This window comes from Dichotomopilus funicola (assembly GCF_033296635.1).
Source record: "Dichotomopilus funicola strain CBS 141.50 unplaced genomic scaffold C8A04scaffold_42, whole genome shotgun sequence".
Lineage (NCBI taxonomy): Eukaryota > Fungi > Ascomycota > Sordariomycetes > Sordariales > Chaetomiaceae > Dichotomopilus > Dichotomopilus funicola.
In genome coordinates, this window is record NW_026944063.1 from 179,254 (window position 1) to 193,388 (window position 14,135).

The 14,135-nt window shown below is 55.1% G+C and overlaps 1 protein-coding gene across 1 annotated transcript; it reads left to right on the forward strand.

Moving 5' to 3' along the window:
- Positions 1-7,308: 7,308 nt before the first annotated feature.
- On the forward strand, positions 7,309-8,798 carry C8A04DRAFT_38156 (uncharacterized protein; the record flags this gene model as incomplete). The annotated part of the gene is made up of 4 exons (XM_062784136.1): positions 7,309-7,616; positions 7,730-7,739; positions 7,942-8,429; positions 8,522-8,798. The coding sequence occupies 4 exons, from the start codon at positions 7,309-7,311 to the stop codon at positions 8,796-8,798; spliced, it is 1,083 nt and encodes a 360-aa protein (XP_062635999.1).
- Between the last annotated feature and the right edge of the window lie 5,337 nt (positions 8,799-14,135).

Here is a 14,135-nt window from a genome sequence, read left to right on the forward strand (position 1 = left end):
CTTGCTTTCGCCAAAACAAGCCAAGAGATGGGACGCCAATGCGCGCTGACGAGAGCACAGTCAGCCGGGGCAAGAAGGACAAGAAATGCTGAGGGGCGGGCCATTGATTGGGGGGCGGAGTTGATGATCTCGCTCATCACCTCTCGTGTCCCTTCCCGTCGTCTCATAGGGCTGAGCCATCATCTTCCCCAAGGAACAAGTTCCTCATCGCCCGATCTTGCATCGCGGAAGAGTGGAACAAGCCCTGTTTCACCGCTTCGTTCGACTTGATATGCAAGGTTCTTCGTTTTGTGGCGACGGATGATATGTCGGCCCCACGGTACACGGCAGAGGTTGCGTCGCGGGAAGGATGTTAGCGTGCTGACCTGGCTGGTTGAGTCCCTTTGGTCATGCGGCCACGGCGCGCGTCAGATCTAATGTATGCCACCGCAACGTCGCAGCTCTACATTGACTCGGACTTGTCGTGGGCACGTTCGTTTCGTTACTTGCCAAGGTTTACCTCTCTCTACTGATGTGTCAAGAGGGGGGCAATGGGAGTGGATGTTCCTGGAATTGAATGGCTAACTCTGCTAAAAGCGCTGAGAGTCAGCGGGCTAGCACATTAGAGCAACATGGCATGGCAAATTCTCGCTTTCCTTACCTCGGTTGGGCGGATTAGAGATATTATTCGGCTTAGCATCTGGGAATATATTAGGAGAAATCTCGAGAAGTAGTTGCTTTTGAGATTGAGTGAGATAGTCGGCCCCTCTCCCGCCGTGCTTCCGTGCTTCCGCGGTTTCCGCCGGGATCGTTCGGAACCTGTAACGCGGGGCAGCCTTGCATTGCACTCCATGATAGGGCTGGTGTGACCTCGGTGCAACGGTGCAAGCGGAGAAGGCCCGATGAATGGCCAAAGATGCGTGTGCACTTGAGCATTTTTGCAAAGCCGCGCGGGGACCGTAATTGGGGCACCTTGAGGGCGCCTCGACCGAAGACAATCCTAGCGGGCGCCTTTTGGGGATTTCATACTGTGTATCCATAGTCTTGCACAACGTCCGCCGTGTTAGTGAAAGATGGCCGATGAATGGCCGCTGTACGCCTGGCACCAGTCCAATGGGCACGCCCGGAGTGCTTGTAAGTGATGAGCTAACCGTAGCCGCGTCGATTTCATCGGTCTACTTACGACTTCCGGGTGGAGGGAAGATCATGTGCTGACAAGACTAACAAGCTGGGAAGTCATCAGGCTGAAATCGGGCTTAACACGGAATCAGAACCGTGTCCTGCATTTCTGGCACTATGGGTCTTCGCAACGGTCATTTCCAGGGTTGGCGATGATGATTGCGAATGAGTTTCTACCGGCGCACCGGATTGTGAGATAGATAGGACAGGATTTACTCGGTAGTCAGACTTGAACTGCATTTCCGAGACTCCCCGGTGAATCCTTCGACGATGATAGCGGAGGGCGAGAGGGGAGAGATTTCAGTGGATGAAAATAAAAAACGCCTTGAGCGTCATTCCGCGTGGAGGGCTTTTCTCATTGGCAAGCCGAAGCGAGTATGCGTCATGGTTTCCGACAACCAAGAATCCCAAATTCGAAGAACGCCGATGCGCGACCGTCGTACTCGGTGCGGGGAGGGTTGACTCTGCTGCCACTCCTGCATTGTGCCTGCAAGTACTTTGCAGCTGAATGCAACTTCGTCGCGACTGTCGAATGTCCCCAGGGGAGTCGGTGAAGCGAAAAAGCGGAGGAATGTCCAATACGGGACATACTGGCTTGTCTCTCGACACTTCAATGATTCAATAGACGGGGGACGACGTAGTCACGTTTTCTGCCTTGGTGTTCGTCCTTGATGAGGCGATCTTCGTGTCTACCAGTTGATGCGCCTTGGGTCGGAAGCGCTCGTGCGGCGCTGGCCTTGCGGAGAAATATGCCCAGCTCAACGTCTCCTGCACCACCGGCCCGAAGGGAAGGGGTCGTTTGACCCGACGGAGGTCGGTGGTTAAATCGCAGAGAAAAGGGTTAGAAATGATTAGAGAATGAGCGGCGAGGTTCATGGGGTTAGAGATCACACGTAATATTGTTATAAAACCGTGAGAGAATTCGCTCTGTTGCCATCCGCGCCTTCCGATTGTGAGGGGATAAGGATGTGCCGCGGGCCCGAATTCAGTTCGGAACCGGGAAGGCCCAATTCGATCTCCGCGACAGCAGCACGTCCCTTCCCCAATGAGCAGTCGCGACGAATACTGGACCAATCGGAAGAAATTACATGTTCACGCTACTCCCGTCTCGGGAAGCCGTTTTCGCCCCCACAGCATGCTGACCTTGGCGGAAAACCGAATGAGTGAGCCCGAAGGCTCCTCGGCCCGGGAGACACTTGTCTTGCACCGCTCGATGAGCGCTCACTGGGTAGTATTTCTACAGGAATCACGGCTTCACGCGGATGAGTGATGATGGCGTGGTGACGACCCCTAGTCATTCTCTCACCGCCTAGTAATGTGCCGTCCCCCAATGTGGAATGGTGGACAGTCCTTCCTTTCTGAAGTACCGTGACACGCGCGCTTGCTGCGCTTGGTGCTCTCGAGACTAGCGCCATGCATCAACATGCGTGTCTGAGGTCGAAGTGGTGGGTGAACCAACGCTCAGCGAAATTGATGCTGGCCCGGTGCGCTTGCTATTGGACTGGTAGCCGCCGGAATGGAGCCACCTCATGGTGCATCAGACCTTAGCGTGCCATCTTGATTATCTTTGCAGACGCCATGCAGGACAAGACAGGGGAGAAAGGGAAAAACTCGTAAGATGGGAGTGAGAAAAATGAAGAGAGAAAAACACGAAGATAGGGTCCACGAATCAATTGCAAAGGGAGTGGGGGGCGTCGCTGTGCTGTGCTGCCGGTAGCTATCATACTCGTGATGCCGGAAACCCGGGTCCCCGCAAAGATTCGGCGCCGGTGTTCATGTTGTCGTCCAGCACAGCCATCGAATCCACGGCGTAGGGCCGGTTTCTGAGACAAAGAAATGCGGCACTGTGCCGCCTTGGTCCCAAGTTTTGGGTTCTCACTTGGGATCCCGCGCCGTTGGCGAGTCCGACTCCTCAGATCTGCTCCGATCTGGGGAGATTGCCGCCAGGCAGCAGAATAAACAGGCCTCTCAACCGCGACGGGGGTTGTGGCGTCCCTCGCTCGAGCTGGGCTGAGGCTTGCTTTGGGCAGCTAGGGGCCCCACTATATTCCTGGGGCGATTCAAATCTCGTGCGCCGAATCTGTTCCATATTGGTATCCCATGCGGCTGTGGCATTCCGTATTCGAACCCTGTCTTCAAGCCATCCCTTGGCGGGTGACGATGGGGGAGGCCCATATCAGATCGAGACGGGGTTCCCCCGGCACTGTGGATATGATTTGGCTTCCTCCAACCGACACCGCTGGGATATGCGTTTGTGGGGTTTAAAACTGCTTTTTGTCAAGAAATGTCTTCCTTTGTCCGGCGGGAGGTAGGGCTACGCGATTTCCGAGAAAAAGCTAAAAAGGCTAGACGGCCTGTATCCGGGAATACGGTCGGGGGGCCGTAGTGCAACGTGGGAGTCCCACGGCAATGGTCGGCGGGCTCAAGGAGCGGCGGGGCTGTAACCTGTCGATATAACGTTATTCATACTGTGTAGTTAGTGGACTGCAGGTGTCGGGTGGAAGCACGGCCAACAATTGGGTTAGGAACGGGGTTTGCAGATATGCATATACCGAGATCGTCTGTTCGAAGGAAATGAAAAGGGAGGCTTGGCGAACCCTGCCCATGAGTGCAATTTTTCAGCAGCTCATAGCGTCACACTGGACTTGAGACATCATTGCGGGCTTGACTTCTTCTGTGGTTAGTTAGCGGACCTTGTGGTATTTCAATCAGGGAAGCAGTGGACAGCCCGGAGATCGGCACAACATAGCCAGCCGATTCGGACCCGACCGGCACCGTCTTCGCCTACGCTCCCGTCTCCGGTGCCCGGCTCTGCCCTGTGGGTGAGCTACTTATTGTGCAGTGACCGAGCTATAGCATTCATTTAAGACGGACAGGAGCCGCAATTCGGCGTCAAGGCCTTCGTTCATGCACGCGCCGTCTCTCACCTGGTGTCTGCCGAAAACGCGAAGACATCTGCACTGGTTCTGCCCTTCGACATTCACGTGCCCAGGCTGGGGAAACCCCAGTTGTTGCGCACAACCCGGTCCGGGAGGAGCAATAAACGGCCACGACAAGCGCCGGCGTTTCCGGCAGGCAATGTCAGCAGGAGCTCGTGTTCTTATTGGCCCTCTTCTTCCGTTCAAGCGGGGGATGGCTCAAAAAGGGCCACAAGTCCCAGTGATTGTCAGGACCGCCCGGTTGATGAACAATTGTCCATTGTGCCCGAAGACTCAACCACATTAGGCAGGTCTCGTGTAGGGTGGTGCTTTGTCGTCGAGCTTTTCTCTCTCCCTATTTCCACTGCGGGGATAACTAAAGCGCGAAGATGGATACGCAGGACCTGGGACCTCTTCGGGGGCCTATGAGAACTGCCGTCAAGTCACCGGATCCAGCTCCGGGGGCAATACCCACCGAGGTTCTGGGAAGTTGTTCTTACAACCCGCTGTGGGGGCATTCTGTTCTCCAGATGTCAGCCGGAGCAACCTTCTTTTTTGAACTGGTGAATGGCACAGGTTTTGTAGTTAAATTTGTAAACCTGGGCGAACCGCAACAGTCCGAGACGAGCGGTGGAGGAGACGTGGAGGTTTGAGGAGGTGAGCGCGCCGCCAAGAGACAGACTCTGGCACACGCTGCGCCGGACCCTGGCAGGCCTGGCTGGCTTCCAGAACAAGTAGTCGAAGAAACGCGACGCTGACGGGGGAATGTGGAAACATCTAAGGGCCGAGCGACACGGCGGGTCGGGATTCTTGGCGTTCCCATCCCCGATTAGGTCGGCCATCGGCGCCCGTCGCGCGTATCAGCGCCGAGCGACACCAGTGCCGGGCGTTTGTGGTGAAGTGCTCGTGTTTGTTGGTGCCGTGAATGTCGCTTGGGCGTCTCCATCATGCAGCGCGCCAAATTACCCCTCAAAAAGCCTTGCGAAATGTGGTGGCCTAGCTGCGCCTACCTGCTTGTGCATCTGTAAAGGGAAGCAAGCGCGGGTTCTCATTTGCAAGGAAGGGGTGGTGAGGGTGCCCTTGGCTGCCCCTGCCGCCTCACCCACTTTCCCACTGCAAAGGTGTTGGTGGCCTTTCCGTTGCCGTCATTGGCCCGTGCCCCAGCCGATGCTTTGTCAGAATTTTAGTCAGTCTGCAAAGGCCAGGAGATTTCACTTAATCAGTTCATGCAATTAAGCGGGCACGGCGGCACGGCGGGCAAGCGCAACCCGACCCCGACGACAGGGTTTTGAATCCTTTGCACCGCGTCAATCTCGCAGCTTCATCTCTTCACCTCCAATTGTTTGCCCCCCGCTCTGGCCGCTCAGCACCCACCTTCTTACCCACTACCGCAGAGCACGTTGTTTTCCCTCATTGGGAGAAAAGCACTCAGCTCGAGCGAACCGCCCTTGATGAGGCAACAGGATATCATACGGAGAGATTCGGCGTTCTACTGCGTAAGCCGCAAAACTAACCTCCACAACTTCGTTAAGTTTACCATCTTGGTGATGATCGTTGGGCGTTTTTCTCCTTTTCCCACCCCTCGCTTTTATCACGTGCGGCAGGTTTGGTTGGCGCGACGGGCTACTGGGGGAACAATGTTCTCGAACTGCCCAACCTTCCCAACGCGTTCCCAACTTGCTCGACTGCCGCCCCCTGCTGTCGCTTGATCCTGCCCCGTTATATGACTGTCCCCTCTTCGGGTTCGCATCTTCATCCACCGGTGTGTGTGAGTTCTTGTTCATCCCTGTTCATGGAAGTCCTGCAGGTCGAGGTAGCACACCGCCGAGAGCGGGAGGGTTGCGATGAGGAGAAGAAGAGGAAGAAGCAACAATGTGGACAGACGCGAGCCGCGCCAGACGAACAAACAGCCGCGAGGGGGTTTGCCGACGCTGCTGACAGGTGACCTTTGCGCGTCTGTTTGGGGACGACCTAACAAAACGCTCTTTCTAGGTCGGTGGTTCCCCCGGCTGGCTTCGGAAGAACGGCGTGAGCCGCGCCATGTGTGGGCAACGTGCAACAGTGGACTGGGGCGATGGGCCCTGGAGTTGGCACCCACTGCACCCACTCGCTCCTTGCCGGGCGGCCCTGCTTGGCCCACGGCACATTTTGGGTTCACTTGTTCCAAGCACGGCGAGCGGCACAGCTGTCCACAGGCGAGTGTGAGAAAAGCTGGAGCCTAAGAGCAGCCACGGTCGTTTCGCCCCCCCGCCGCTCCGCCGACCTCTCTCATGTGTTCCTCCTGCCCTGGGGAACATCCAATCAACCGGCGCTGTGCTGGGTTAACCAAAAAGGGCGACTGAGAAAAGTACACACCCCAAGGGGGTAGGTACGGACACGGATGGCCTGACCTCAGAAGACTCCCGAGATCGAGTTCCAGATCCCTAATACGCCTTTTTTCAAAGTTTCTCCTCAATCAACTACACTTGACGTGTAGGTACATTACACTTGCTCTTGTCGGTTCATAACACAAATGCACTGCAAACAACTTTTACCAGTTTGCAGGATGGGACTTGCATGCATTCGCCTAGATTACCCTCCTCCAAGCCGTTTGACAGTGTCCAAACCATCCATCGCATGGGGTAGGGTAGGAGAGGAATGTGGGAGAGGGGCGTGCGTTTTGCTAGGTGGCACACCCTCCCCCACTACACCCCTGGAAAGAGGTCCCCACCCCCTGTGGACATACCCTGGTCTGGATGTACTGCTTGTATCCCCTGTCATGGGCATCCATGAATTCTCCCTGGTCGTCGACTGACATGCATGTCCCTTGCCCACCGAACACACTCTAATTCACCCCCGGCTAACGGCCCTGACCGGGCCCCCTCCCTCGCATGCACCACCATGGCTTGTGGGGAGGTACCGCCTCTCTGAAGTTATAAGCTAAGCTCGTCCGTACCCCCTTCTCCACGACCACCGAGGCTGAGGTGCATTCAAGAGATTCTAAAACCCCCAAAGATAGATCTACGGCGTTGTTTAAATCTTGCAACCTGGTACGCAGCCTCGAAACGAAGCATCTACATTCGTCTCGACTTCATATAACCCATCACACGCCTTCACGAACGGATCCCCATTATCGACATCGCCAGGACAGTCAGCAGCGTATGTAACCTGTTTTCAAGTTCAAGTCTTTCTTTCTTATCTCCTCGTCTCTCCTCGTCGACCTCTCCCTCTTTCAAGTACATTGAAGCAGACAATGGACCCAACACACTCATCAAGCCAACAATTCGAGGACACATACTCACAAACGCCCAGATCAAGAGCTGGTAATCGAATCTCTACCACAGAAGGGTTGCTCCAGAACTTGCATCTTGCCGAGACCGGTTCCTTCGAGACAGAGTCCTATACCACCAGCAGACCCCCGTCTTCGCAGGGGTTAGCCTCACCCACATACTTAAGTCCGAGCCTATCCCACTCGCCCGGCTACCTGACCACCCCTCTTGGTCAACCACATTCATCCTTCCCACCTTTGTCATCCGAAACCACCATCTCGGACGCAGAGTGGTTCGACACGGAACATACCCACACCCACGGCGCGCCACTACTAAGGCTTCAACCTGTGCACGACCATCCCGGCGTTTTAACATCATCACCCCCGCTCTCGTCAGTTGAAACAGGAGCTATGAGGTAACTAACTCCAACAACAACATCACCTCTCGAGCCGCAACCCCCCGTCGGCCTCGGCCTACTCCCTAACAGCTACTTACCTGAGAATAGTGCCGTTGCCGTTTCGTACGACCCGACGTTCAACATGGCCGCTAGATCGTCATTCACCTGGCCAGGTACGCCATCACACCCACGTCACCTTCCCATCGCGATACAAGTCCAGTGCTTACTCGAAACAGTGATGGAGTCCAGCAGTGGTCTTATGCCTCCCCACGATCTCGGCGCATATGGTTCGGATGTCAGCCTCACACCACCCAGCGGGTCACGATCGGTTACAGCGAGCCCGCCCAGGACAGCGCTCACGGCGGAGCAGCGGGAACTGAAGAGGCAGCGCGATCAGGCACGGCACAACTCCAAAATGCAGGCTCGCGGCCGGAGGACGGACAGCGCATCTTCTGTTTACTCGCCACCCGTTTCCCTCGCCGATATGACCTCCGCTGCATCCAGCATGCCCGTATACACAACCGCGCCATCTCAGCTTCCCCTACTCGCCGAACCTTCAGTCCCGCAATACATGCCTCCATTCTCGCCACCATTGCAGGACCAAAACCAAGCCGCCATGTTCACAAACTCATACAACTCTCAAAGCTACCTCGCCGACTATTCGTCCTACCCAACTTCAACTGCTCCGGGTCTTCCGCCACACTACGGGTATGTGTTCACCCCCGGCCCCCAACTCTTTCAATATCGAAGCGCAAGTACTGATTTTAGATGAGCAGCAGGCCCCTTGTACAAGATCCTAGTATGGGCATGTACCCTGTTCCTCCCGTCATTCCACCGGGCCCAGACGCCAATGGACAGGTTCGGGTGGTGCACAGCCGGCCGAAGCCGCAATGCTGGGAGCACGGGTGCAACGGGAGGCAGTTCTCGACCTTCAGCAACCTTCTCAGGCATCAACGGGAGAAGTCGGGGCAAGCGGCGAAGGCGACATGTCCCAACTGTGGGGCCGAATTCACACGAACGACGGCTAGGAACGGCCACTTACTCCACGACAAGTGCAAGAAGAAGGGCTCCAACTAAACGATCTCGACTTGGTCCCAGCAGGTCCGATGTCCCCTCCTCACCCACCGGCGATTCGAGAGGCAGATAAATCATCATTACCGCCTCAGCGCCCCCTCTTCACTTCGCGCTTTCTTCAATTACTCGACCATCTCAACTTCCGTATTCTTTTTTGGGGATGTATAAATTTTTCGACAGGGCAATTATTTTTTAGCCACCAGGCTGTCTTTCGTTCAGTGGGGGAGATGTATTTATTTTGCTTGGGGTTTTTGTTACTAGACCTCGGGGGAAACTGGGGCTGGGTTTTTTGATTGGGATTCACATCAGGAAGGGAATGGGAAATACCAGGTACAGGGAACATATCAAGGCGAAAATGTCCTTCGTTTTTCACTTTTTGTTTCTCGCTTATATCAGAGCGTCATGACTGGGCACGGCTGGGCGGAAATGGCAGGATGGGATAAACCTACCATGGTATTGCTACCAAGTTATTACATTACACCTCAAAGGTGAAATAGAACGCTCCAAATTACGAGTTACGTGCAGGGACCTGTGAAAATTTGACCCCGTGCAGCCTTAGTAGCTCCTGCCTTTCGAGAATACGACAACCGGCAAGAGCCATCAAGACAGTCTTACCTACGGTAGTAGCGTATGCTCAAGCTCTTTCGAGGTTTTTGGCCACGTAACCGAATCCGTATCATATCGGACGGGCCCTTCCAGATGACCTTCGCCCGGGACGAAGCGGTTAAGTTCTGCACCAACACGACAGCAGCCCGCCAACACACCATGGAAAAGAACGCAAGACCTGCCCAATTACCGACCATTGCCGACCGCCATCCCACCAGACCGGGAGAATGCCACCTCGCTGTTGGCCCAACACGCCCGCTGCTGCGAGCCTGCGACCAAAGACCTTCATCTCATTCGCGGTACAAGACGCATGTTGCAGACGCAGTGCGTATGCAGAAAGGTGCTAGAACTGCAAGTTGAAGGGGATCATGGCTATCCAGACCCCTATTGGAGCAGTCGTCTTCATTTTTCAGATTGTATCCAGGTGCCCCAGCGCTTAGCATGCATGGGCGGCCAACAAATGCGGCCATCAATAACCCACCTATCCTACTTGTCCACACCAGCAACCGCTGCGAGATATTGAAATTACTTTGGACCTCCAGCGAATACAGGTAATCCTGCTTCCCGGCCGGCTATTCGCACGGCCGGCTCAGCTCCATGGGTGTGGTGTGTGCTATGAGAGAATCGCTAGATGTCTTGGCCGAGCCACATGGAATCCCGACCCGGGAAACCCAACCACAGCAGCATCCCGGCAACAACCATCGATACACGAGAGGCGGTACGGATACGGAGTACCGAAGTAAGTTTGCTTTGGAATTGGCTGAATTGTTGACGTCCAAGTAACGAGGATCTTCGACACGGCGCCATTCTAACCCCGGCATCTTAACGCCCAGTATGATCTCGAGATTCACGACATGGTCTATTTTGGGTGAACCGGCATAGCCCAGAACTGCCGTATCGAGGGGTGCATCCGTGATCCTGTGACAAAGGCAGGGGGGTAGCGAACCGAAAGAGTTTGTTCACGATGGTATGGGGCCCGATGTCGACAACGGGAAGGTTCAAGAGAGCGCCCGCCCCATGTTCTGATGTCGAGTGAGGCTCATGAGGAGCCGCACGGTTGGGAGAAGTTATAGCGACCAATGGGGATTGAGAGAATGCTGTTGACTGAATCCGCCACGAAAACCCCAGGAAATCTGTTTCAAAACAATCTGCTTCATTTCGCGGGTCTTTAAAGGCTCGAGCAAGTCGGTTGGCCGCGCTCCCACGAACACAGCCTCGCTGGAAATAGTAAGACAGCAAGGCCCGCCCCCACTTCCCGCTACAGGAAATCACCGATGGAGACTCGCTTTCTAGTGTGGGTCTCTTCAGTTGAGTGTAGCCGATTTGAACCGATGTCACCTCGGGCACGAGAGAATTTGCGATCAACAAATGAGCCAAACGCAAACCGCTGGGCCGGCGCCGTGTCGGTGAGCTTGTGATCTTGGGCGCCGCAACGGGGTTGTCGCTCGCCGGGGCCGCAAAGGGAGAGCACAGCCTAGCCTATGATGGTTCATCCTTGAAACATGGACGAAGCATGGTGTGCGCGATCAGGGTCTTGAGAACTCTTTCGATTCAACTATCTCAGTGTCAAAAACCATCGACCCATCACGTAAGCGGCTGGTCGACAATTATTCTTGTTTTCTTGCTCGTGGTTTTTCCGCCCGGCTTCGGAGAGACTGGTCACCGTCGGGGATACCTCCATTCCGGGCCTCCCGGTCGCGCTCGGGCAATCTTCCGGAGGGTAACCCGCCGGGCCGCTACGGCTTCCCCCGGCATTCTAGTCGCCAATCTCATTCGACCAGGCCTCTATGACCGGCAGGGGTAGCCGTTGCGGGCCAAACTTGACTGGGAAGGGTTTTCCGGCTTGTATATCTGGGCACGGATATGACATCTACACATCAACTGCAGAACTAAGCTCAAGAGGCTTGGATTATGTTCGTTGTTGGCGTCCTGATGGTCAAATGGTCTGACAGAGGACGACGAAGAGACGAGGAAACAAGTTCGCTTGGCTGCCCTGGTTTGTGGTTGGTCCACCCCCAACTTCTGGCTGGGGTCACCCCTCCCCGGTCGAGGTTCGTCCACTCCCACGGAGCCGGATCGATGGACCCATGCAGGGGCCGACTTTGTCCCCGGCGCACGGCCCTGGGTGCAAGACAGTCGAACGGGCAAGGCGTGCCGCTGCTCGCTTCCCAGCAACGCCTTGTGTGATTGGAAAGGGAACGACCAGACTTGTTACACACGTCCGAGAGTCCTTCAACATTAACTGTTGTCCTAAAGATGGACCTCCATGTTCGGACTCTTCGCCTCACTTTCACAAAGACCCAACAGCTACGGCTACGGTGCGTGTCGCACTCATTCCGTTTCTGGGCATGTACTTTGTAAAACAAATGGGCTTAGGTAATGCTGCGCAGTTTGCCAGTCTCGATGGTGTTGGTGATGTCGCCGCCAACGAAGCACCAATTGTAATTATCGGCCAGAATTATTCCCACAATTCCCGCAAGCACCACTGACAGGAGCCGAAAATAGCTTTGCCATGACGGAAAAAACAGCATTTGATGGCGGCCAGGCCGGGCACCCCCGGCTGTGAGCGGCCGCACAAACCCCACTTCAACCGGCCGTGACGGCACGGAACAAAACATGACAGACACCGGGCGAGGGGGCAAACATCGCCCCGGGTGTTCGGCCGAAACGGAAAGGAGATTTTAACTCCGGGGAAATCAAGACGATGGGAGAGGTTGGGGTCAAACGGGTCAAACTGGGGTTGGGCATATTTTTATATAGGCAGCAAGAATTGACCCCGGTCGTGGGGCATTGCGCAGCCACAATCGAACCTCGAACTTCACAACAACAACACAAGACCTCTTCTCTCTCACCGCGACATTGACCAAACGGAAAAAAAGACCACAAACAGGGAGAGACTAGCGAGAAGTGCACAGCCTCAAGTTGGTGTAAGAGCTTCCCCGACTACGGATACAACACACGGAGCATGATAAGTTTCGGGTGTCGCTGGGCCGCACACTACAATCTGAAACACATCACCGATGGCGGGGTAGTAACGGGGGTCTCGCCTTGTTGAGACTTCTGTTTTTTGTTTTCCTTCTGGAAGGCTTGACGCCGCAGACGGGCGTTTTTTGACAGCAGAAAGGCCGGTAAAGGCCCAATCCGGCCCGTGAAGCGACGGGGTGATTGGCGGAAAAGACGTCCGTTTTTGGCTTTCGGTGGTTGGTCGCGAAAGAGTCCCTTGGTCTGTGCCGCAAGCTTCATCGGCACGTGGTTGGTTTTGGTGTTCGTGGATTTCTTGCGTGCTGCACAGTGCTTGAATTTGGGGGTTTGACGGTTGGATAGCCCGATACAACTCAAATGAGGTAGCTGAGTGACGCGGCCGGTATGCGAGGGATTTTTGGATATCTTGTTCAAGATCTCTCGTCTCCGAAGCTAACACTTGTTACCAATTGCTTTGTAGCAGCAACACCTAATAGATACACAGTATAAGGGACCAAAAACCCCCGGAGAGGACCCGAGAATGGCACGTTTCCTTGGCACGGCACAGATACCCCATTATCACATCATGTCATGAAGTTACAAAAATATTATATAACGTTAAGTTGCCGAGCCAAGGCCGCGTTTGGGGTGTTTGAGTCCGAGGAAATCTCGGGGCAGATACGCCATGGAGCTGGAGTCAGGGCCAGGGGGTGCTTGGGTTGCCGGGAAGGGTAATCCGGCAAAAACCAGGACCACGGGCTGACAGGGTTCTGCGGAGCGGCGTCCGCTTGTCTCCAATTCGCAAATTGGGGTTCCGGCCCCGACCGAGCCAGGTTTTTGGACAATATGTCCGCCTCTAGTAAAGAGTGACGACGACTGACAAATAACTGATGAACTCCGGGCCCGTCTTGTCGTAGTGTAGACTCGTGTATCGCTCGGAGCTACCGAGAGAGTCCGGGGTTGAGAAGACCAGACACGCGCGTATGGAAGCGAAAACGAACGAACAACCCCGTGTTTTGGGGTTCGGTGAGAAACAGAACAAGGCTTTGCACTTCCAAAAAAGGACAGGTTGAAACGGGCGCGGCGGGGGGGAAATAGCGTAGTGAGAAGAGATCTTTCTCACCACGGGCTGGGAAGGATGAACAGACTTTGGGGCTTCCCGTCTGTCTGCCAGGCGGCTTCGCTTTCTTGTGCCGTCTCAGCGCACACCTCCCCGTCGCCCACCCCCCCCTTTACTCCACTCTCCTCTCTCTCGGGAAGCTAGGATAGCCTGTCCCTGAATCAAGGACTTGCTTGCTCTTCGACGGCCCACAAGGACTCCGCGGCCATTAGCTCAACGATCGAGTTACCACAAAGAGAAAACCCATTGGTGCGGAAGGGATACTAGTAAAAAGATGTAACGTTATCGCCGGGACTGCTGACGAATCCGCACCGGGACTCATGAGTTCCGATGTCCGTCGTAGTGGAAAAAGCATGCTAGTGTACCGTCGTTGATGAGGGGCGGGGATCCCGAGGGTGGAAGCCCTGGGGCCGTTGTGCGGGAATGCGCTCGGGAATAATTGGGCCACGCAGCCGAGCGTTCTCATAGTGTATGCTGAAGGCTCTTGAGAATTGAAGGAAAATAGTTAAAGATTGCAGGTGTCTCCGTAAGTGCACACTTGGCGGCAGGGCTTCATGTCCCACTTGACTGCTTTTGTCGTGGTTTGAGGGGAGAAGGGGCAGGGTTGAAGAGAATGTATGGATTTGTGGATTGGGGGGATTTGGAATTCGGTT